Raw genomic sequence first — 23,339 nt, 5'->3', positions numbered from 1 at the left:
AATTTGTTAATCAACTGGCCTAGAACAGCATAACTTAATGGCACCCATGGCACCACAAACAGGAGAGGCTACCATTACAGCCAACCCCTTAACCATATCATGGAATTATGACTGATGCCATAATCTTTACCACCCACCTTTCTCCTGTATGATAGTTGAGGGCTATTTAAGGGATGGGCCAGTATACAATTGACTTTGAAGCCCTCGATCCTTGTGCCCAACCAACCACAAATGCAATCAAAATCTAGTCCCCAAAGATATCCTCAGGATTAAGAAATAGCTTCCGCAACTACCTTGACCACACTGGCCACCCACCACACAACATGCAAAACGCATTAAACTCCCAACCAGTACTACAAAATGCTTTGCAGAAAGCAAAAAAAACAAAACCAAAAACACAACTGCTTGACCAATCTTCGGTAGGAGAAAATTCCTTCCCAACCCAATAGGTGACCTGCTTAGATACAAAACAAAACAGCAGCCCTCATAACATGCAACAGCCCCAAATAAATTGACCACATGACAATTAGGGTAAGGATGGGACACGGGTAAACCATGACAACATCCAGCAGCAGCTTCCTATATGAACTCCCAGGGGCCAGAGTTATAGGACCTATCAGTCGCTAGGCAGACCACAAATATACTTGTCATGGCCATCCAAAGGGGAAAGGAGGAAAAAGGGGAGAACCTGCCTGAAACAGTATGTAATGCCACAGTACAGAAGAGCCCCAGAATACCAGTTTTTTTCTGCTCCAGGCACAGGACCCATTGTGGTAATATAGGCAACAACCCTTAAAAAGCTCTCTAGTACATAAACCAACACTATTTTGAGAAACTGTACCCTTTGAATGTCTCAAATATATATCGCAAAAGAAGCATTTTTACACTGTGTCAGATATCACCAATGTTTATACTGTAGGTAAAAGTTGGTTGACTTATTTTATTTTTCAATAAAAATCAGAGCAAGGGAAGGTCAACTCACAACATGGTGAATCTGCAAAACAATAAGGTTCCCAGAGAATCAGCAGGATCCCTAACATAACATACAAATCATGCTAGTTTCAGCATGAATACTTATGACCAGATTCTAATGTACACCAGTGGAAAAAATTCTGAAATGTCTGAAATATGCACTTTGACTATTTTGAACTGTTTATCAGATTGAAAAATGAGACACTAGTTGACCTTTAAAAGAAATCATCTACATGTGCCACACTACTGATTGCTTTCTGTTCAGAAGTTTGCAAATTTGGCTCCCTGCTGCAACATATGGTGTAGTGGTATCTTTCTTTGCAGAAACCCAAGTGTTACAGTATGTATCGTTAGAGATAAGCAACAACTCCTTAGAATCCTCCTCTCAGCAATCTGGCCAGAAGGAACTGCAGAATGTTGTAAATTAGCTTCCCTCTTTTTATTCTTGCAGCCTCTGTTTTTGCTGGAGTTAAGACTGAATGAATGTGAGGGATCCGAGGAAATATGTAAAGCAATCCATCTGCCCATCCTGCTGTTAGCTCTTTCACTGTTACAACTATAGCTGCTTCTGCCAGGAACCTCAATGTATGGGTTAGGGTTTTCTCAAGATTTTAAAATCAATTTAGTGCTAAGACTTCTCCATTTCTGAATATAAAATTGGCCTCTCCCTGACATATATGCCAGTAATGTGAATTGTAGTAATAGGTCCTAAGCAGGAAAACTGGTGTAGAACATCCATAAACAAAAATTTCCTTATAAGATACCATATCATATTTTATCTCCTTTGCAGAATGCTCTGGATTTAGAGCTGTGAATCTGCCCTGCTTTCAAAATGCTGTCAAGATTTCACTTATCGCTCATTACAGATATTTATGCAAGATTATTATTGATGAATGGCTCAGTCTTCCTTCTCCTCCTTCCCTTCCTCTGTGTGTACGTCTACTCCTAACCATTGTTATAGTCACATACAGCACTTAATTTTCATTAAGCAGATTATGGAAAATTTTGGTGACAAATGGCAAGATATCGTTGGATTTTCACTCTAAACATTTCCACCAAAGACACAGATATGCAATTACTTTCCTTTAGAGAAATTTTATTGTTTTGAGAATATAAAGATCTAGAAAAGCGTAACAAGTACAATCATTATGTCAACCAAAATGTTGTTGGTATTTACAAATAAACTAAATGGTAATGATCTTATATTAACACAGGGGATTGCATCTAGAAAGCTCCCAAATAAAATGACAAGCTTTAAAGAATTGCAGGTACAAATTACATACAGTACACATCCAATTTTCCAAAAGGCTTGCATTTAAAAGCTCTAGGAAAGAGGCCCTGTGGTCTGCACTCAGAAACCCCCAATTCCTGGGTGCAGACTTCAGAATCTGCAGAGTTGGTTTCCTGACTGTAGAGGACATAAGCTGGCTTGTCCAAAGCCAGACAGTATTGTCTTTTCACTGTGCTCTGGGTTCCCCAAGGCCAAAGAACTGCCTCCACAGTGCTAAAAAAGGTTTGCAGAACAAAGAGCTTTAACAGAGCTATACTCCAGCTAAAATGGCATTCTAGATGCTGACCAACACCGTAGAGGCTGCACTTCAGACTTTGGGAAACCAGAACATGATGAAGAGAAGATGCCAATTATCAATAGAGAGGCTCAGAGCAACCCAGTTCTCAAATGAATGCCAATTAAATGGGTCTGAATCTGGTAATCAAGAAGCTTTGTATGTTTGCATCAGCTCTCATCAAAGCTAGCTGGGGATAGGACCAGAGCAGTGACACAGAATAATCTGGACAACCCAAGAGCTGGAAATCAGAAAATAAACTGAAATGAAGGTATGATTTGTTCCAAACCTGAAAAACACACAAATCTGATCCCAGTGAATTCTCCCTGAGCCTATATACATACATTCAAGCAACATTGCTAGCAGCATTGCAACCTGAAAAGCAGGAGAAATTTCCAGGAAAATACCTGGAGGGTGGGGGACAGCACATACAACTCTCCCAGTCTAATCATAGGGCATAATGTGAGACCCAAATAAATCCACCATGCAACTGGAAAGTTTGATACATTTCTGATTTTATATACAAAGGGCCCGATCCTGCAATCCTTATTCAGGTAAGGAATCTATTACAATCAAAGGGTCTACTGGGATGAGAGCTAGTCACCTCAATAACAGATACAAGCTACGGCCCTATGTGATTGATAATTGTTATTAGCAATAAAACATAAATGTATAGCTATTTATTTACTTGATTGCAATTACCTACCATTTGATCATGCCAAATTTAGATCTTCACTAAAAACAGGAGAGGTTAGACCAGCGGTTCTCAAACTGTGGGTCACAACCCCATCTTAATGGGGTCACCAGGGCTCGTGTTAGACTTGCTGGTGGCCCAGGGCTGAAGCTGAAGCCTGAGCCCCACCACCCAGAGCTGAAGCCCTTGGGTTTTGGCTTTGGCCCCTGAGCATGGGGTGGCGGGGCTTCGATTTTGTCCCCACCCCACCCAGGGCAGCAGAGCTTGGATGGGCTCAGATTTCAGTCCCTCTCCTGGGGTCATGTAGTAATTTTTGTTGTCAGAAGGGGGTCGTGGTGCAACGAAGTTTGAGAACCACAGGGTTAGAGTAACACAACTGGCAATTGTGTTCCTTCTCTCTCTCCTTCCAAGCCTAATGGAAAACTATAAAGTATTTGTTGTTATTTAAAATACGCTTACTTCAGCTTCAATAATACCTCAAAATATTTCCTCTCCAACTCTCCACCGAAGTGCTGCCAGCAGATTTTAAAAGTTATAAGTCTAAGACATCACATTCTGCTTCTGTACTATTTCTCATTCCCAGCTGCAAAATTGAAAGTCCTGGTTTCTACAGTGAGTATCAGTATAAAATAAAAACCCAATAAAAAGACAATATTTGCCTTTCCTCTTCCAGTAACAGTTTCTTAGCTATGACACCCCCACACACACACACCATTTTAAGCTATATTTAATGTTTTTGTCGTTGTCTACAAGATATAATAAACGTAGCTAAAATAAAATTTCAAGAATATATATTAGAAATAGAAGGCCACAACCTGCTTCCACTGAAGATTAGGAGGCGCACACAAAGACCACATTGGAATAAATTTGACACCACTGTAACAGAACAGAATTTCACCCAATTCATAAGAAAAATTACTCCAAGCTAACAAAAAATATTCCTCCCCTTAATGCCCTACAAACTTTATACGTTGTTTCTTTACCTTTCACTTATTTTCTCCCTGCGCTACCTACTGATGGTATCTCACTCCCACCCCCAACACATATTTGCACTTAGTATTATTGTTTATTAAGGATTCTTATATGGGAAGCTACTTTTTCCTCTACAAATCTTAAAAATGCTCCCTGTATATTTTCAAAAATTAATTAATATTTTTCCAAAGTCCTCTATCCATATCTTTCACCTCATGCTGTCATTACTGTTCTTGTACTAAAGTCCTTCATAGCTGAACTGTTCTTGTCCTTTGGTAATGAGAAGATATCCAAAAAGGATCTCCCTTCAATTGCTATTCCATGGAACTCCACATTTTAGACACATCTTGTAACATACATGCAGCTTAGGGTGACCACCTTTTCAAATGCAAAAACCGGACACATGCAGGAGCACAGCCCCCCTCCATGATCTCTCCCTCCAGAAGCCCTGTCCCCTGACCAGGCCAGGAGCCAGAGCCAGGCATCAATAAGTGCTGCCCAGGGAGCCTGGGCCGCTGTGGGGAACCCCAGACCCCCTACCTGCCTTGGGCAGGGGGCCAAGGTGCCCTAGTGCAGCCCCCAGCCTGTTTCCCTGACCCCTGGGGTGCACCACCCAGGGCAAGTGGAGGGTCTAGGCTCCCCGCAGCATCCCTGGCTCCCTGGGCAGCTTTTACTACTGCCCGGCTCCAGCTAGTGGCCTGGCCAGGGGCAGGGCCTCAGAGGGGAGGAGCTGGGGGCAGGGCCTTGTGGCGAGGGAGAGCTAAGGGACTGGAACTTGAAATGTACATTTCGGCCTGTCCCACCCAATTAGGGACAGGTGGTCACCCTAACGCAGGCGAGTCTCCTTGAACAAGTCATCTACAGAAAAGACAAACACGCTCGGAAAGCATTTTTTAAAAAATTGTTTCAACTAGTACAGTTTTGCTCCCAGTTTAGATGTGACATGATTTGTTTGCAAATTTTTTTTAAAACCCATTTGAATCCACTTTATTTCTAAAACTGGCTGTAAATGGTTTCCTACCAAAAACCTTTTTTTTTTTTTTTGGCTTGCAGGTTATCCTAAGTTTTGTTTAATCACAGCATCTGTGAAGACTTTTGCCCAAATGTTTTATAGTTTGTCACTCCCAAAACACAAGCCTGTTGTCCTGCATATCTTCTGAATGCCTCCAGTATCAGTTGTTGACTCAAGCCCAATTCTTCATTTGGGCAGGTGTCCAATAAAGTTCATGGAATATTTTAAATTGCATCACATCTTAGAGCAGTATCTCATTATCTTGTAATTCCAGACCCAATTTTTAAATCCATTCTGAACCCAAAGTTTAAAATTGCAGTGATTTGAAAAAAATAAATTCTCCTTCCACTTCCCCATCTCAGCTGCAGATTCATGCCCATGAAAAAAATTTTAGCCCCACTTCACAACAGTATGTCAGAAAAGGTCAAATTTCTCTGTTGTTTTCTATGCTATTGTTTTCTTTCACATGGTTTGAGAAAGCAACCCGAGCATTTGTCAATGACATCAGGTATCTGTCACCGCTGAATCCAGGTGAAATAATCATATGAACTCAACCTGAATGAGCAAGGCATGATAGAAACAAGCAGAATGGGTAAGCAGATCAAATAAACCTTCACTTTTCATTAACAGATGTTTGCTGGCCAGGTTCAAATCTTTGCTGAGCAGCTCACTGTATCTCTAGTCTGTATCCAGGGGAGAAGGGGAAGAGAGGAGGGAGAGAGGGGTCTTTTCAGGGTTTGTACGTGGTCCATATTGAAACACAAGACCTGAAATCCCCCGGGGCTGCTCCTTCCTCATCATTTATGTGAGCAGGACTAAACAAGCAGTCTATAAATGCCTAACAGTAGCTACCATCAGTGCAATATGTTTAACTGAAAGATGGTGGGAAAATATCAGTCCAAACCACTATTTTAAAATAGTTGTGAGGCTGAGATGAGATAGCTCCCTTTGAGCAACCTGCGTTTCAGACTAAACAATAAACCTGAATTCTATGAAGGTATCTGAACAGAAACTCTTCTTAGAACCCCAGGCTTAAATGATGTCGAATGATGAACGGCGAAAATCAAGTGAGGCTGCTATAGTATGAGGTCTCCACATATCCACAGAAAGAGGACTGTTTCTTCTACGTATGGGAACTACTCCAGTTTGTATCTTTCTCCTCCACTTTATTTTATTGCCCTACCCCTTGCCCTACCTCTTCTATCTACCTTGCTTTTATTATTCTCTAGCCTCCTTTCACGATTTTCCTTGCAATTTTCTCTTCTTGAGCAGTTCATCTGATTTCAACAACATGACATATCTCATTCTCTAAGTCAACTGGAGCAGAATGTACAGAATGTATGCCAGGCATACATACCAGTTCCTTTTTCTTTTCTTAACATTCTAAGTACGAATGTATTATAACCTATCCGATGAGGATTGTCAGTACCTGAGACCTCATCATGTGCAGAGGAACAACCTTAGACAGACAGAAACCAAATTTGAGGATTTGGTATCTCTAATGCATTAGAAACTTAAAATACCTTACTTCACACTGGAAAGGCAAGGATATATTCTATTCAGGCACTGAACTGTACTTGAGCATGACTTCTATTTCAGAATTACTGGATGCTCGAGTGACTTATTTTTTCAGAACTCAGAAAAGGCATCGACTTTAATTCTCCTAAGGAACGGATATTTAAAAATTGCTTGCAAGTCTTCATATAATCATACACCTCTTTCTTCAGTATTAATACTGTAACTGACTGAGAAGAAGGTTATACATATCCTCAGCGAGGGACCAGGCATTCCAAGTGATTGATTTCAAAATCATTCCTCAACCATTTGAAAGTAGTTAATGCTTTAGACATAAAGACGAATGTTAGAAATGGACCCTAGGAACAAAGGCCCGAAGGTATGGGAAAATTTGTCAGACTTATATCAGGATTCTTCTTGTTATATTATATTCCAGAAAATAATTTCAATATATTTCTATTTCGCCTCCTCTGAAAATACTAGTATGTTTTACAGTGGTTTATACTTAAAAGGAGGCTCATCAGGAATTCCTGATTACAATGATGTGTATTCACAACTGTCAATTCCACAGAACTTTAGTCACACATTCCACTCTATTTTATCAGAATTACTCAAACTGTACAACACAGACTGCTCTTTATATATTCTTCCACATAATTCTAGGTTCAAAATTAAGAAGTTCTGTTCATTACTGATATTTTTTAAGTTTAAACGAGGGTAGACGTAGAGAATAAATTTTACACTAAGGTCTCCGATGCTTGAGGAATACTTTTAGGTTAAAAATATTTTCTTTGGATTTGAGAGATTTTTAGGAAATGGAGTTTAGCTCAATGAATGGCCCATGTACCTAATTTTTGTATATACTGTATAAAAGTATGTCCTTTTGACTGAAATCAGCTACCCTGAATGTCTGAAACTCTTTGCTAGCCAGTATGAGCTACCACTACTAATCGAAGACAGTTGTCTGGAACCCATTTTCAATAGGAAAGCCGATATGCAAATAGGTGCTCTTTGCCCTCCTATCCCCTGTTCAGACTCCTTGGTGGGCTCTGAGAGACTTCATGGAGAGAGATAGTTACTCTCAGCGCAAAGTATCTGCATTTGATTTGGCCTTCTGTAACACACACACACACACACACAATATCCCCAATTCATGGATATTTAAAGTTTCTGGTCAACATTACCTCTTCACTCTCATATATTCTTTGGTGCTCTCTCAATGGGAGAGGGGCACTACAAACAAGCGGTCCTACAAGAGTGATACTCAGACCTCAGTGGTTCAGGAACCAAATTAGCAATCAACATTACCCAAAAGAGTAGCATGAATTCATCATTTTATTTATTATTTTATATATATTATTCTCACCGCAAGATGACTGATCAAGTATTATTTTATCAGCTAAAATTGGTTAATAACGTAGTGAAAGCATTCCGATTGGTTCATAACACAGACCGGTTAATAATTAAAACACACAGTGTTTTAATATCATGTGCTGCAAAGAGCTGCACAAAACACATTCAAGAGCCACTTGCAGCTCCCAAGCCTCAGTCTAAGTATCACTCTCCTAGAAGATCAGCTATCTTGAACCGTATCAGCTTGGTGAATCACTGCTCTCTCGCTCTCTCTCTCTCTCTCACTCACTCTCTGAGGTCAGTCTCAGCATTTCTGGCTTTATGCAGGGCAAAACAGAAAGGGAACAGTACCTATTATCATAATTCCCTAATGTGGAAGTGCCAGCTTTTGGCATAAATTAGTACAGGTTTAACTATTCTATATGGACCAAAAAAATTACCTGGTTGCTTCCTTAGCAGCACATTCAGCAAGGCTTTGTATTATTGAGGACTATTCTTAGCCAATCACAGGTCAGTCAAGCTGCGCCTCATGCTCTGGCATCCCTGTTGATCAGTTGCCTATCAGATGTTCTGCATGAGGAATTGCACAGTACAAACTGTTGATAAGTAATGCAAACTAAGGAGTTACTGGCTATCCAGTTCCAGTCTCACTATCAGATTAAACAAAGCAGGAAATACATTTCATGATTTTTAGGTGAGAAAGGACCACAATGATCATCTAGTCTGACCTCCTGCATAAACAAATCCAAAAAGTTTCACCCAGTAAGTCCTGTATCAAGCCTGTAACTTCTAGCTGAAGTACGTCTTTTGGAAAGACGTCCAATCTTGATTATTTAAATCAAGAGATTTAAAGAGAATCCAAATGTTGATCCTCAGATTCCAAAACAAGAATATTTATAACATCCATAAGTAGAAGTGAGACCGACTTTATGAAGACATTATCAACAAGATAATCTTCTGGGGCGGGCCGGAGTGATCATTAAATTGTTCCTAACATAAAATGATCATCTGAATATTGTCTCTTAGCATTTAATAGGTTGGCTATTTTGCACCATACGAAATGCTCTTGTTTTGGACCTCGAATTATGCAAACTATCGATTCTCACAAAGAAAAAACGGAGATCTTTTAATTTGGTCAAGACTGAAGTTTCAACATTTCTGCAGCAAAACTGGTGAAATTCCTAAGGGAATAAACCATAAACTTTCACAAATGCACTCCAAGCAACACATACTTTTTTTTTGGCAAAGAAAAGTAAATGTTTCCAAAGCACCAACAGTTTTTCCTTTTCTACTATCTTTTATTTTCAAGAAATACTGGAAATTTTGAAGCAAAATATTCTGCTTTTTACAGCAATACAAACAAATGATTTTCCATATTATTTTCTACTTTGACTTTTCCTGTCATTTCATGGCAATTTCTGACCATGCAGGATGTACTGAAGAACTAAAAAAGACTTTGATGTAAACACTATTTTCTCCACTAACACAGAGCGAAAGCAAAGTTCAACTGTCCATCATTAATACATCAGGGTGAAAAATGTGATCATTAGCACTACTCAGTTTTACACAGTAGATACATTTGTACACTGCCTTTCTTTTGAGTCCTCTTTAACTTTACTCAGTCTACTGCTAATTGAAAATTGTTTTGTAATTTCAGCCAAGTGTTTCCCCTAAGAAAAAGGACTGAATTCTCCTATTTTTATAAATCACTTTCTTCACATTAAAATTCTGTTTGCCCTCTGAGTTATTTTTTAGTGATACTGAAACTTTTAACACTTCCCTTGACATACTATTTCTGATCGTTTCTGTTGCTTACATATTGGTAATGAAAATAATTTTAATGGAAAAGACATCTCCCCTTAGAGAAAAAAAAAAGAAAAGGAAATGAAACAGAGATATCTGATATCAGGAGACCATAGAAAAAGATAGCATTAAATTTCCAGTCGAGAAAAGCACTTAAGCATGTGTGTAACTTTAAGCACCTAAGTATTCCAATCAAAATCAATGATTCAAAAACAACAAAAGGATATAATTTTTGAGGAGAAAAACCCATCAAGTTTTAAGAACCCACATTCATTCATGTGGGTTAGGACTTTTCTTGTTAGACTTTATCTGAGTGAAGTAAATGGGCTTACTCACGTGCTTAAAGTTATACATCCTTAAGTGCTTTGCTCAATCATAACTGCGTGACCAGAATTCTGAACTGTTAGAGGTAAAGGAATAAAACACATTCTAACTCATGTACACAAATGTGCCACCTTTCAAATAGCATGTTAATTTTTTTGTTTTTTCAGATTTATATCAGATTTATATTTATATCTGTTCCCCGCTGCTCAGCTGGTTCGCTGAGCGGGGGCGAACCAGCTGAGCAGCAGGGAACAGCACAGCAGCACACAGCAGGAGTTTGCCTGGGAGTTCGCCTGGAGTGAGCCCAGTGAGGCTTACATCTTGCCAACTTCTCTGAGGAAGCTCATAGTAGGAAGGCGATATGGAATGGGGAGGGTTCAGCTATTGTGACCTGCACTGGATGTGCCATGTTTGTCTTTCTTCCACAGGACAGAAGCGACTTTGTCTGTACAAAGTGCAAGCTGGTCTCCATATTGGAAGAGAAGATTGAAGGTCTGGAGCAACAGATAATGACCCTGCGTTGCATACGAGAATCTGAGGATTTTCTGGACAAAAGTCAGGATATGCTTCTACGGGCACAAAGCTCTAAAGATTTAGAGCCGGTTGCACAGCGGAGCCAAGTGGCCAGTGAAGACCTCCAGAAGAAGAAGGGGGAATGTCCGGGTTCCAGCAACGCGGACACAGGTAACTAACCGCTTTCATGTTCTCTCCACAGGAACCATTGCGGAGAGTGGACCAGATGATACGTCTGGGGGGAGAAAGCAGAAGGAGACTCCGCTGGTTGGAAGGCATGAGATGCACTGTCCTGAGGTTGGGGGTTCCACGACCACCACACGCAAGAGAAGGAGGCGGGTGGTGGTGGTCGGGGACTCTCTCCTCGGGGGGACTGAGTCATCTACCTGCTGCCCTGACCGGGAAAACCAAGAAGTCTGCTGCTTGCCAGGGGCTAAGATTCGCGATGTGACGGAGAGACTGCCGAGACTCATCAAGCCCTCAGATTGCTACCCCTTCCTCCTTCTCCACGTGGGCACCAATGATACTGCCAAGAATGACCTTGAGCGGATCACTGCGGACTACGTGACTCTGGGAAGAAGGATAAAGGAGTTTGAGGCGCAAGTGGTGTTCTCGTCCATCCTCCCCGTGGAAGGAAAAGGCCGGGGTAGGGACCGTCGAATCGTGGAAGTCAACGAATGGCTACGCACGTGGTGTTGGAGAGAAGGCTTTGGATTCTTTGACCATGGGATGGTGTTCCATGAAGGAGGAGTGCTGGGCAGAGACAGGATCCACCTTACGAAGAGAGGGAAGAGCATCTTTGCGAGCAGACTGGCTAACCTAGTGAGGAGGGCTTTAAACTAGGTTCACCGGGGGAAGGAGATCAAAGCCCTGAAGTAAGTGGCAAAGCGGGATATCGGGAGGAAGCACAGGCAGGAACGTCTGTGAGGGGAGGGCTCCTGCCTCATACTGAGAATGAGGGGCAATCAGCAGGTTATCTCAAGTGCTTATATACAAATGCACAAAGCCTTGGAAACAAGCAGGGAGAACTGGAGGTCCTGGTGATGTCAAGGAATTATGACATGATTGGAATAACAGAGACTTGGTGGGATAACTCACATGACTGGAGTACTGTCATGGACGGTTATAAACTGTTCAGGAAGGACAGGCAGGGCAGGAAAGGTGGGGGAGCAGCACTGTATGTAAGGGAGCAGTATGACTGCTGAGAGCTCTGGTACGAAACTGCAAAAAAACCTGAGTGTCTCTGGATTAAGTTTAGAAGTGTGAGCAACAAGACTGATGTAGTGGTGGGAGTCTGCTATAGACCACCGGACCAAGGGGATGAGGTGGATGAGGCTTTCTTCCGGCAACTCGCAGAAGCTACTAGATCACACGCCCTGGTTCTCATGGGTGACTTTAATTTTCCTGACATCTGCTGGGAGAGCAATACAGCGGTGTATAGACAATCCAGGAAGTTTTTGGAAAATGTAGGGGACAATTTCCTGGTGCAAGTGCTAGAGGAGCCAACTAGGGGGGGAGCTTTTCTTGACCTGCTGCTCACAAACCGGGAAGAATTAGTGGGGGAAGCAAAAGTGGATGGGAATCTGGGAGGCAGTGACCATGAGTTGGTTGAGTTCAGGATCCTGACACAGGGAAGAAAGGTAAGCAGCAGGATACGGACCCTGGACTTCAGGAAAGCAGACTTCGACTCCCTCAGGGAACGGATGGGTAGGATCCCCTGGGGGACTAACATGAAGGGGAAAGGAGTCCAGGAGAGCTGGCTGTATTTCAAGGAATCCCTGTTGAGGTTACAGGGACAAAACATCCCGATGTGTCGAAAGAATAGTAAATATGGCAGGCGACCAGCTTGGCTTAACGGTGAAATCCTAGCAGATCTTAAACATAAAAAAGAAGCTTATAAGAAGTGTAAGGTTGGACATATGACCAGGGAAGAGTATAAAAATATTGCTCGGGCATGTAGGAATGAAATCAGGAGGGTCAAATCGCACCTGGAGCTGCAGCTAGCAAGAGATGTCAAGAGTAACAAGAAGGGTTTCTTCAGGTATGTTGGCAACAAGAAGAAAGCCAAGGAAAGTGTGGGACCCTTACTGAATGAGGGAGGCAACGTAGTGACAGAGGATGTGGAAAAAGCTAATGTACTCAATGCTTTTTTTGCCTCTGTCTTCACGAACAAGGTCAGCTCCCAGACTGCTGCACTGGGCATCACAGCATGGGGAGTAGATGGCCAGCCCTCTGTGGAGAAAGAGGTGGTTAGGGACTATTTAGAAAAGCTGGATGAGCAGAAGTCCATGGGGCCGGAAGCGTTGCATCCAAGAGTGCTAAAGGAATTGGCGGCTGTGATTGCAGAGCCATTGGCCATTATCTTTGAAAACTTGTGATGAATGGGGGAAGTCCCAGATGACTGGAAAAAGGCTAATGTAGTGCCAATCTTTAAAAAAGGGAAGAAGGAGGATCCTGGGAACTACAGGCCAGTCAGCCTCACCTCAGTCCCCGGAAACATCACGGAGCATGTCCTCAAGGAATCAATCCTGAAGCACTTACATGAGAGGAAAGTGATCAGGAACAGTCAGCATGGATTCACCAAGGGAAGGTCATGCCTGACTAATCTAATCGCCTTCTATGATGAGATTACTGGTTCTGTGGATGAAGGGAAAGCAGTGGATGTGTTGTTTCTTGACTTTAGCAAAGCTTTTGAAACGGTCTCCCACAGTATTCTTGTCAGCAAGTTAAAGAAGTATGGGCTGGATGAATGCACTATAAGGTGGGTAGAAAGTTGGCTAGATTGTCTGGCTCAACGGGTAGTGATCAATGGCTCCATGTCTAGTTGGCAGCCGGTGTCAAGTGGAGTGCCCCAGGGGTCGGTCCTGGGGCCAGTTTTGTTCAAGATCTTCATGAATGATCGGGAGGATGGTGTGGATTGCACTCTCAGCAAATTTGCGGATACTAAACTAGGAGGAGTGGTAGATACACTGGAGGGCAGGGATAGGATACACAGGGACCTAGACAAATTGGAGGATTGGGCCAAAAGAAATCTGATGAGGTTCAATAAGGATACGTGCAGGGTCCTGCACTTAGGACGGAAGAATCCAATGCACCGCTACAGACTAGGGACCGAATGGCTAGGCAGCAGTTCTGCAGAAAAGGACCTAGGGGTGACAGTGGATGAGAAGCTGGATATGAGTCAGCGGTGTGCCCTTGTTGCCAAGAAGGCCAGTGGCATTTTGGGATGTATAAGTAGGGGCATAGCGAGCATGATCGTTCCCCTCTATTCGACATTGGTGAGGCCTCATCTGGAGTACTGTGTCCAGTTTTGGGCCCCACACTACAAGACGGATGTGGATAAATTGGAGAGAGTCCAGCGAAGGGCAACAAAGATGATTAGGGGTCTGGAACACATGAGTTATGAGGAGATGCTGAGGGAACTGGGATTATTTAGTCTGCAGAAGAGAAGAATGAGGGGGGATTTGATAGTTGCTTTCAACTACCTGAGAGGTGGTTCCAGAGAGGATGGTTCTAGATTATTCTCAGTGGTAGAAGAGGACAGGACAAGGAGTAATGCTCTCAAGTTGCAGTGGGGGAGGTTTAGGAAAAAATTTTTCACTAGGCGGGTGGTGAAACACTGGAATGCGTTACCTAGGGAGGTGGTGGAATCTCCTTCCTTAGAAGTTTTTAAGGTCAGGCTTGACAAAGCCCTGGCTGGGATGATTTAATTGGGGATCGGTCCTGCTCTGAGCAGGGGGTTGGACTAGATGACCTCCTGAGGTCCCTTCCAACCCTGATATTCTATGATTCTATATCATTCCAAATTGACTATGCTATAAAACAAGCCAAGCTTAAAGTTTGATGCGTGTAGTTATGAATATAAGGGAATTTTTTCCATGTTTAAAAAAAATTAAAAGGGCTTTATGATTCGTGTTCAAACCCCTTTGCCCTTCAACCCCAAACAATTTGCTTCTCTGTTATTTCAAGCATGGAAAAATTTGCTATAATTTGAAGAATTATGAACTATAAAGTAGAAAGAAGAGATAAAATGGAAAATGGAAATTAATCTTGCACCTAAACCTTCTTTCAGATACATCAGTTTTATGTTGGTACAACTGCAGTGACTCCAAAGGATTTAGTTAGTTCAGATTCACAGTAGTATAAATGAGAAGCAATTCAATCTTCTGGACTAAAGTATTCATTGTACATTAACATTATCAGATAAAAAAAACAGAACCCCATTTCTCCCAATAGACCAGAAGGCTTGTGTTTATTTTAAGGGTGTGAGGGGATATGTAATGCAATGAGGACTAAAGATTATTCAAAAATCCTGATCATACAAAAGTGAGAAGAGATTTTTGAATAAATTAGTGAATTTTTTTTATAGGCAGAGTGGGAGCACACCTTACAGTTAAGGTTGCCTGACACTTTCCACTATAAGATCCTGATTTCAGTTCCTTATAACTTTGCCAAACTTTAGCTCTTCCAGCTGAAACTTCTCATGGCAGGTGTCTGCCTGATGCTGAAGTTTTGGAGGTTTTTTTGTTTGTTTTTTGTGGGGAGTGAAAGTTTCAGCTAAAAGAACTCACCTGTTTTGTAGAAGAAGAGCAGGTGAAAATACTTTGTTTTGCTCATGTTAAAAAAAATTTTTTACAGGCATTTGGTTGAGAAGCTCTAAAGCCTCCATGCTCTAGAGCAATGGCTTGGTATTTGGCAGAGACTCACCTTGGGTGCATTTTGCTTTGCCAATTTATTAGTCTCAAAAAAATCTGTTTGTTCATGCTCAGTAGAGATTTGTTAGAGTTTGACAGCTAACTTCTCCACAGATGCTGTCCGAACTGGGCATGCTCCAGCCCAGGGCTGTAGGGGTGAGCAGAACGTTCCTTACAATTACTCTTCCAGGCAGGAAGGGGTGCTGTGGCATCAGTCCCGTGAATTGAGAGCACGGAGACTCTCTCATCTGCGCTTTCAGTGCTCCCCCGGCTGGTCCACAGACAGCGAGAAAGAGAAGGAAGCAGCAGTCTAGATAGTGTGCAGAGAGATGGGAAATTCGGGGGAACATGGACTTGAGTGAGTTACAGGAGTCGCAGGTTGGGAGGAACAGAAGAGGAGGGCACCTGTAGCCAAAGCTGAAGATGGTGGAAAGAAGCAAAATGGGAGGGGGCAAAACCTGGGCTGTGGGAGGTTGGACAAGAGCAGAGAGGGATGGGGGCAGTGATTGTATGGTTGCAGAGGATTTCAGTAGAGAAGGAGGGTGAATGGGAGGAGAGAGTGATAGAGATAGGAAGTAGGGTTGGAGAGGATAGGCACAAAGAGCAATTGAGATCTTCAGGAGGCACAGAGGCATAACAGTCCCCACGGACATGGAGTCCTCTAACACGGGGTCTCTAACATTCCTCTGCTGTCAGAAAATTCCTGGTGAGCCCATGGCAAAGCATGTGTCTCATTTTCCTCTAGAGTGTCTGGTGAACAAAAATAAGAAAAGCAGCCTACTCCTACTACCAATTACTGGGTTAGCTCAAGTGACAGATGTCTGTACTATGAATCTAAAGATCTGAACTCTGCTGATGACTGAAGTTGAGGGTTCGGTCAACATGGTTCCACATGATGGGAATTTCTAGTTTTTCGGGGGGTGGGGGTCAGGGTTTTTTGGTTTGTTTTGGGGATTGTTTTTTTAATATAGTTAGGAAATCAGAACCAAAAAAAGTTAGAAGAACATTAAGATTGCAAAGTCCATTTTTGCCCTTAAGAACAATTGACCACATAATGGAAGTGATTAACATGGAGTAACTCTAACAGGGATGGAAATTTCTCCAACCCTTAAGATAGGAGAATGTAGTAAATAGGTATTAAAACAACTTTCACTCCAAAGCAAATGGATGTAGATATACACTCTAATTGCACTGTCATACCTTTTTTGCTGAGTTCAAATAAATTTATCAAAGAAGAATTTTTGGAGCTCTAATTCTATTTCTTTGAAAAATAGTAGGCTATGAAGAATATCTCTTTACAGCTGTGACATTAATGTATGGAGAAAAGACCAGTCATTCAAAATAGTTTCTCTCAACGAAGTCAAGGATAACTACAATTTACATGCTGTAGGAGTGGAAATAGAGAAAAATTACATTGATTTTTCCCAACATTTCATACAAATGGTATTCTGAAAAGACAAGTTTATTGCAAACTATTGACTTATTGTAAGAAAAAATAATACTCTATTCTTTGCTTAGTACTGCCATAAAACAATAGCTCCTGAAAGTCTGTTAGTTTTGCACAAAATCTGTCATCTCAGTGCATTTGTTACATCGATAAAAGAAACTTCTACAGTATTTTACACTTAGAACCAGCTAAAAAAAACAAAAAAAACCCAGATTCTATCACTTCTGCTCATTCATAGTTCCGTGAATGTACTCCAAAATGTAAAATCCACTTTGAAGAGTATACTATCTCATTATTTCTTATTCAGATTTACACAAAAAAAAATTCTGTATTTTATATAGGCATATGTTAATGTTTCTCTTCATAAGCCTCTTTAAGGAATTAAACCACGAATGGCAGTGACAAGCAAGACAGATCATCCCAAATGAGTGCAGATAAAACATTTATATCACATCATTCCGTCATGTATTCTGTATATGCCACATATGTTAGAGAAAATCTATTTTGGAAATCTATGGTGTTTTAAAAAAAATTATGGAGACTATTTCTTTAAATCCCTCGATTTATAAAGACAAGTGCCTTAGTTATCATGAGCTAAACTATACAGGAACTAGAGGGAGCCATAAAATCCCACATAAATGACCTAAAATAGCTTTTTTGTACCTAAAACTAATAATTTTGAAGTCCAATATACCAAGCCATTCCAGAGCTAGAAGTGAGTGAAGTGTGTCCCATTGGGAAATTGGCCATCTCCACTTTTCAGTGGTATAACACTCCTGTTTCTAGCCCTGCAGGGTGACAAGGTAACAGACTTTAAAGTCATGATATTTGTATATAGAGAAAATAATCTCCAGTCTTACCCATCATGGGCCTTGGACAGGTACAAATTTTGGAAGGAAATCCAAGTTTGTGGTGAGGATGAAAAAGGGAAGGTGGATTAGAAAGCAGACAGCAGTGGAGGTGGTCAAAGGTGCATGATAAATTAATCACTCACCAGTGTATCATAGCAATATCACTTTCACTTGTCATATACATGTGCATTCCCATGTTCATGCATAAAATCAGGTTAAATTATGTACAATTAGATGAGCAATCCAGCAATGCTAGCTCTTTTCACTTTCCCACCTTTCTTTACTTTTATATATAGGGTATTTATTTGAATATATGGTGTAAAAACATTTATTTGACTGTTCCCTATGTATAGGGTCACATTTTTATTTCTAGGATCAGTTCTTACAATAAAAACAGGTGCATTTATTTCAGTATGTAGATATCCACAACTATGGATGAGTCCACATGGTGTTTCCTTAAACTAGGCAGGCATAATACTTTTCACTCACTCATACTTACTTTCTCAATTTTTTTCAAACCTAAGCTACCCCATATTTTTATTCAAATTGTGGGAAAGTGGAGAGGAGGTTATATTACATAATTGTTTCGTATGGACCAGCACTGTTCTGATGTAGAAATGATAAAGAAATGTTTAATGTGTTACCTGTGAACGAACCCCATGAAAGGAATCTTTCCACCATTTCACATTTTCCATCAGGAAGTCAGCTATCCCAAAGTACTGCTTAGCTGTCACATGGAGAGAGAAAGGGGACTGGAGACCTTACTACAATATCTCCATCCATGCTCAACTTGCTTTAGATAGCAGAAAAAGTGAAGGTACTTTTCAATGCTAATCCTGAATTAAGAAGATACAGCAACAGCACTTCCTGCATAACTGTTAGGCAACCAATGTAAGCCATTAATTTCAATGTTTTCTGCTTGAAATTCTGCACTTAGCTGTCCTATGACACACAGCTGATGCACACATATGATGTCTTAGCTGCAGGCACTTATGAGCAAGCACAATATCAAGTTAGCATAAGGTGACATGTTAGTTTCACTAAAACACAGTTGCCCTCATAGTAGGGTTAAATACTATGTATATTTTTTTGCTCTGTGCCAGCAATGCAACATTAGTGCCAGCTAACCATATATTTGTGGAAACATCATTCATTCTAAGGCAAAATACCTAAATACTGCCATAGTTGAATGCATGGGGGCTCCCTAGACCATGTCAGTGGTTCCTGAATCTTCATCATGTTCCACAGAAACCAAGTCACCGAGTCATACAGAGCCTAGCTCTGATTTTTGGAAAAGTGGACATGTTAAATTGCATAAATCCTAAATTATCCCTGACACCACTGTTATGAGTATTAGATGTACCAAGATCCAGCACCAAACCAAAAAAAACACCAAAACAAAAACTAAACAAGAAAGAAAAGTTACCTAGCTCAGATGTCTAACTATTCAAACTATAAAAAGTAGATGACAGATTAATCATTCATGAACCTGCTTCAGTAGAGAATATTGACCGTCAAATATTAGAACTGCATCAGTTTGGGTGATCTGTATGTAAAGTACTTTTTTTTTTTTAAACTACGCTGAACCATTGCATCTTTTGCCTTAATGTCACAGGATAAAAACTAATAATAATGTTAGGGCTGAAAAAATGCCTATTGTGCGGTAGTGACTATGTTCTTTCTTTCCTCTCTTACAAATGTATGGATATATTTATCCACACATATACGTCTCTCAATTTACATAACATAATCATATAATATTTTGGATAGCGTATGCTAGATATGACTGTCCTCAAGACAATGTTTTTACTCAATGAAAGCAGTACAGTAAATAACTTTTCTTCCCTTTGAGACACTCATAAGTGCTTGAGGCTGCTGCAACACAAAAACAAAAATATCTTCACAAATGTCTCCAAACAGTCAAGCTGAAAATCTAAGCCAAAGTTTCATTTAACAGCCTGTCAGTTTTTTGATGTGAAGCTAATGAATGCAGTGGCAAACAAATCCATCAAACCTAACATCAAAACAACTGCACTTCATCCCACCAAAGGGAAAAAATGAAATACAACCTGCAGGTCAGCCCTTTGATCCAACCTATCCACAGAAAACAGGTCTCTAAACAGCTACTGCTGCAGAATATGCATGAGTAATGATGAACTTAATTTCAGGAAATGAAGGAATAGTATTTAAGGAGCCTGTGACTCCAGGAGAAAAGGTTTGCAGAGTTTTTCTTTGATGTGCTACAGTCAGTTAAAAAAAAACATACAAAAGACCCCTACACTGACCCTTTCAACACATACTCAAAAGACACTAAATATAAAGATGAACTATAGCGACCTTAACATTTTTCCTCATGTTACTTTAAAACAAAGAAAAGTGATATGAAGTTTACACAAAACTATGTCAGAGTTAGGCTGCGTCTACTCTCCGGGGACTAGTCTGGTATACCTCTGTTGACGCAGCTAGGTCGGCATAAGCCCGTAGTGCAGATGCAGCCTACAGCAACGAAAGGGGTTTTTCCATGGTTGTAGGAACACCACCTTCTGGAACAAAGTTAGATACATCGATGGAAGCATTCTCCCATTGACACACCAGCACCCACATGGGGGTTGGGCCAGCATAGCTATGTCAGTCAGGGTGTGGATTTTTAAACCCCTGACCAATGTAGCTATCTATATCTATGTCTACACCGTGAGCAAGGGGCAAGATTCCCAGCTCATGTACACGTACTCATGCTAGTTTTCACTTCCTTAGCACAAGTATAAATATGAACTTAATCACGGTAGCATGGGCGGTTTAGCTGTGCCAATTACATACCCGTTGATTTCAGGCAGGTTTGTGCATGCTGACATTGCCCATGCTACCATGGCCATACTGCTTTGTATACTCATGTTAGCTTGATGAGAACTAGCGCAAGTATGTATATGCAACCTGGGAATCACATCCCTAGCTCATAGTGTAGCTGAAGCCTATGTCGACCGAACTTTTAAGTGTAAAGCACACTTTCTTCAACAGTATGTTTAAAGGAACAGTGTATTTTTGGGTAGGGGATTGATGTAAGGTGAAATTAGGGTCTGTCCACCATGACGATGTCCCTTTATCTTCTTTTCATATCATTAGTAAAGTTCTTCCAATTCTTGTTTAAAGAGGGTTTAATGATGGAAAAGCGTGGAATTGACAGCCCTGGAAAATGGCATTATCTTTTCTCCCACTGAAGAGGTACAGCACAGCAGTAATAGTGCAAGTTCTCTCATGATACCCCACTGATGTGCCCTCACAGGATTTTGTAACACTCACTAAAAGAACCACAGACATTTATTGCAAGAACCAACTCCAGAACACAAAGGCAGGACTGACCTTCCAGTTATCCCCTAGGTAAGATCAACAACAATGACAGGGAAGAGAACTTACCACTAAGATAAGGATATGACACCATCTACTGGTGGAAGTATTGTCTATGACCGTGGTTCTCAACCTATTTACCATTGTGGGCCACATATGAAGCTCTCTATGGGTTATGTGGGCCACATCCACAGAATATATGTGGCCGTGAGGATGTCACATGAGCTGCAGCTGCATACTGAGAACCACAGGTTGAGAACCACTGGTCTACGCTAAACATTACCATTCCTATGCTCCTGTAATGTCTCTTCAGAACTGAAAAAAATGCTTTCAGGTTTGTTTCAGGTTGAAGAATGGGTGAGTTTTGGGGCTGGATCTTATTTTACCCAAATGACACCAGTTACATTTCCATGCTGATGAGCTGTGATGCAATTATATTATGGCATTTTTCAGAGTAGCAGCCGTGTTAGTCTGTATCCGCAAAAAGAAAAGGAGTACTTGTGGCACCTTAGAGACTAACAAATTTATTTGAGCATAAGCTTTCAGATGCATTCGAGGAAGTGAGCTGCAGCTCACAAAAGCTTATGCTCAAATAAATTTGTTAGTCTCTAAGGTGCCACAAGTACTCCTTTTCTATCATGGCATTTATTATAAGGTCAAATGAGAATTGTAGAACAACTGTAAAAGAGAAAGTTCACATTAACAGAGAGACAGAGTTGTGCTTTTAAGAAGCATAGTACACCTATAACTACCATGAGATAACACATGACAAAAGCTAGATATCTAGCTACAGCTGTTCTTCCTAGAAGGTGACAAGAAGTATTTCTGCCAATATGAAGGCATTAAAAATGGGAGTAAATTTTAAAGGACAACTTTCACGCTGGGGACAACCTTGAAAATAAAATCACACAGGATAGTCATCTGTTACACATTTTTACACTTTTCCTTCCCCCTTTGCTGATTAAAAAAGATTTAATTCAGCTAAGGTGTTTCTCTTTTACAGCCTACTCCAGCACCTCACTACAAAGTCAGAATACTGAATTTGTGCCAGCACAATCATTTTCATAGCAAAACACTGAGATCATAAATAAAGAAACTAGGTTCTCGCTTCTTGATTGAGGAGGTGGTGGTAGCATTCGGAATTGACAGGAACAATTTTTTTTTCAAAATACCTACTTCAATAGCAAAAGCAATGAAGAAAGGTACTGGCAAAGTATGCTGTTTTCTTTCTTTAAAGTCATAAGTGTTTGACAGCACATTTATACACAGGCTATAATAACTATTATATAAATACTGTATGTTGATTTATTACCAAGTATTTTCTTCCCTCAAAACACTTATTTTCCACGTTTGGTTCAGAAATGCTCAAATCCACCATTTTGGAATTAATTCATTTGCACTTTGGCTGTGTTCAAATATAATTTTTAAACAGTAAACTAAGCTTCAAAGGTGGCTGCAGTCCCTTGCTCTCAGGAGGAGGAAATTTCCAAGATGAGATCTAGGAGTATCTCCAGCTGGGAATTTAAAATAGGTATTTTGTTTTCTTAAAAACAATTTATGTTCCAGATATGCTCTTTAAAAAAAAACTCACCATCACTAAAAGCCAAAATGAGACCAGATGTAAGACGATGAATCTCCACTGAAGCCAATGACCCTATATTTCTCTTTCAATAGCTCTGATCCATTTCATCACAGGCATGCACCGGCCCCAGTTTCAAATTATCGTTATATGGGATTTCACACTTAAGCACTCAGTCCTGCAAACACACTAATCACATGAGTAGTCCCATTGGCTTCATTGTTTGCAGGACTGGGCCCTAAGGAAGGACCATGACAAATCCTTGCATTTTACACATATTTATTATTATTATTTTTGTACTATAGTGACAACTGAAGGTCCCACACAAATTGGGTTCCCACTGTGCTATAAAATAGGAAGAGATCATCCTGCCGCAAGGACTATATAATTTAAATAGACTAGATAGAGGAGGGGTAAGGGAAAGGGATGCACCAAGCAGCATGATATGGGTAATGGTTGGCAAATGTCATGTTTTCTCCACCTTTGGGGGGGAGGGGTTGGTGGTGGAGATATTGATTTGGGAAGTTGAGGGTATGCAATGACAGAGGAAAGGGTTGAGAAGAGATGAAGAGGTGCATGGAGGCCATGGAGAATAAAGCTGCAGTGGAAGGACAGTGGAGGAGGAGATTGGAGTAAACAGCGGAGAAGAAAAAATGTCCAAACTGAAGGAAGGAAAGTCTGATGAAATCACCTGTATTCAGAA

At 40.8% G+C, this 23,339-nt stretch overlaps 1 protein-coding gene across 15 annotated transcripts in view; it reads right to left on the bottom strand.

Annotated features, from left to right (window-relative positions):
• The window catches only part of KDM4C (lysine demethylase 4C), a 475,753-nt gene that overhangs the window by 328,480 nt on the left and 123,934 nt on the right, over positions 1-23,339 (bottom strand). The window contains exon 10 of one of the 15 annotated variants that reach the window (XM_075128781.1): positions 8,576-8,653. The exons of the other annotated variants lie outside the window; for them this stretch is intronic. Within the exon in view, the coding sequence (XP_074984882.1) occupies positions 8,645-8,653 (9 nt within the window). The 3' untranslated portion in view covers positions 8,576-8,644. Of the gene's footprint in view, positions 1-8,575; positions 8,654-23,339 lie in introns of those variants that run through there. 15 annotated transcript variants of the gene reach the window in all.

Source organism: Caretta caretta, chromosome 5 (assembly GCF_965140235.1).
Source record: "Caretta caretta isolate rCarCar2 chromosome 5, rCarCar1.hap1, whole genome shotgun sequence".
NCBI classification, from domain to species: domain Eukaryota; kingdom Metazoa; phylum Chordata; order Testudines; family Cheloniidae; genus Caretta; species Caretta caretta.
Note: the sequence above shows the minus strand (reverse complement) of the source record. Positions and strands in the feature narration are given on the sequence as shown.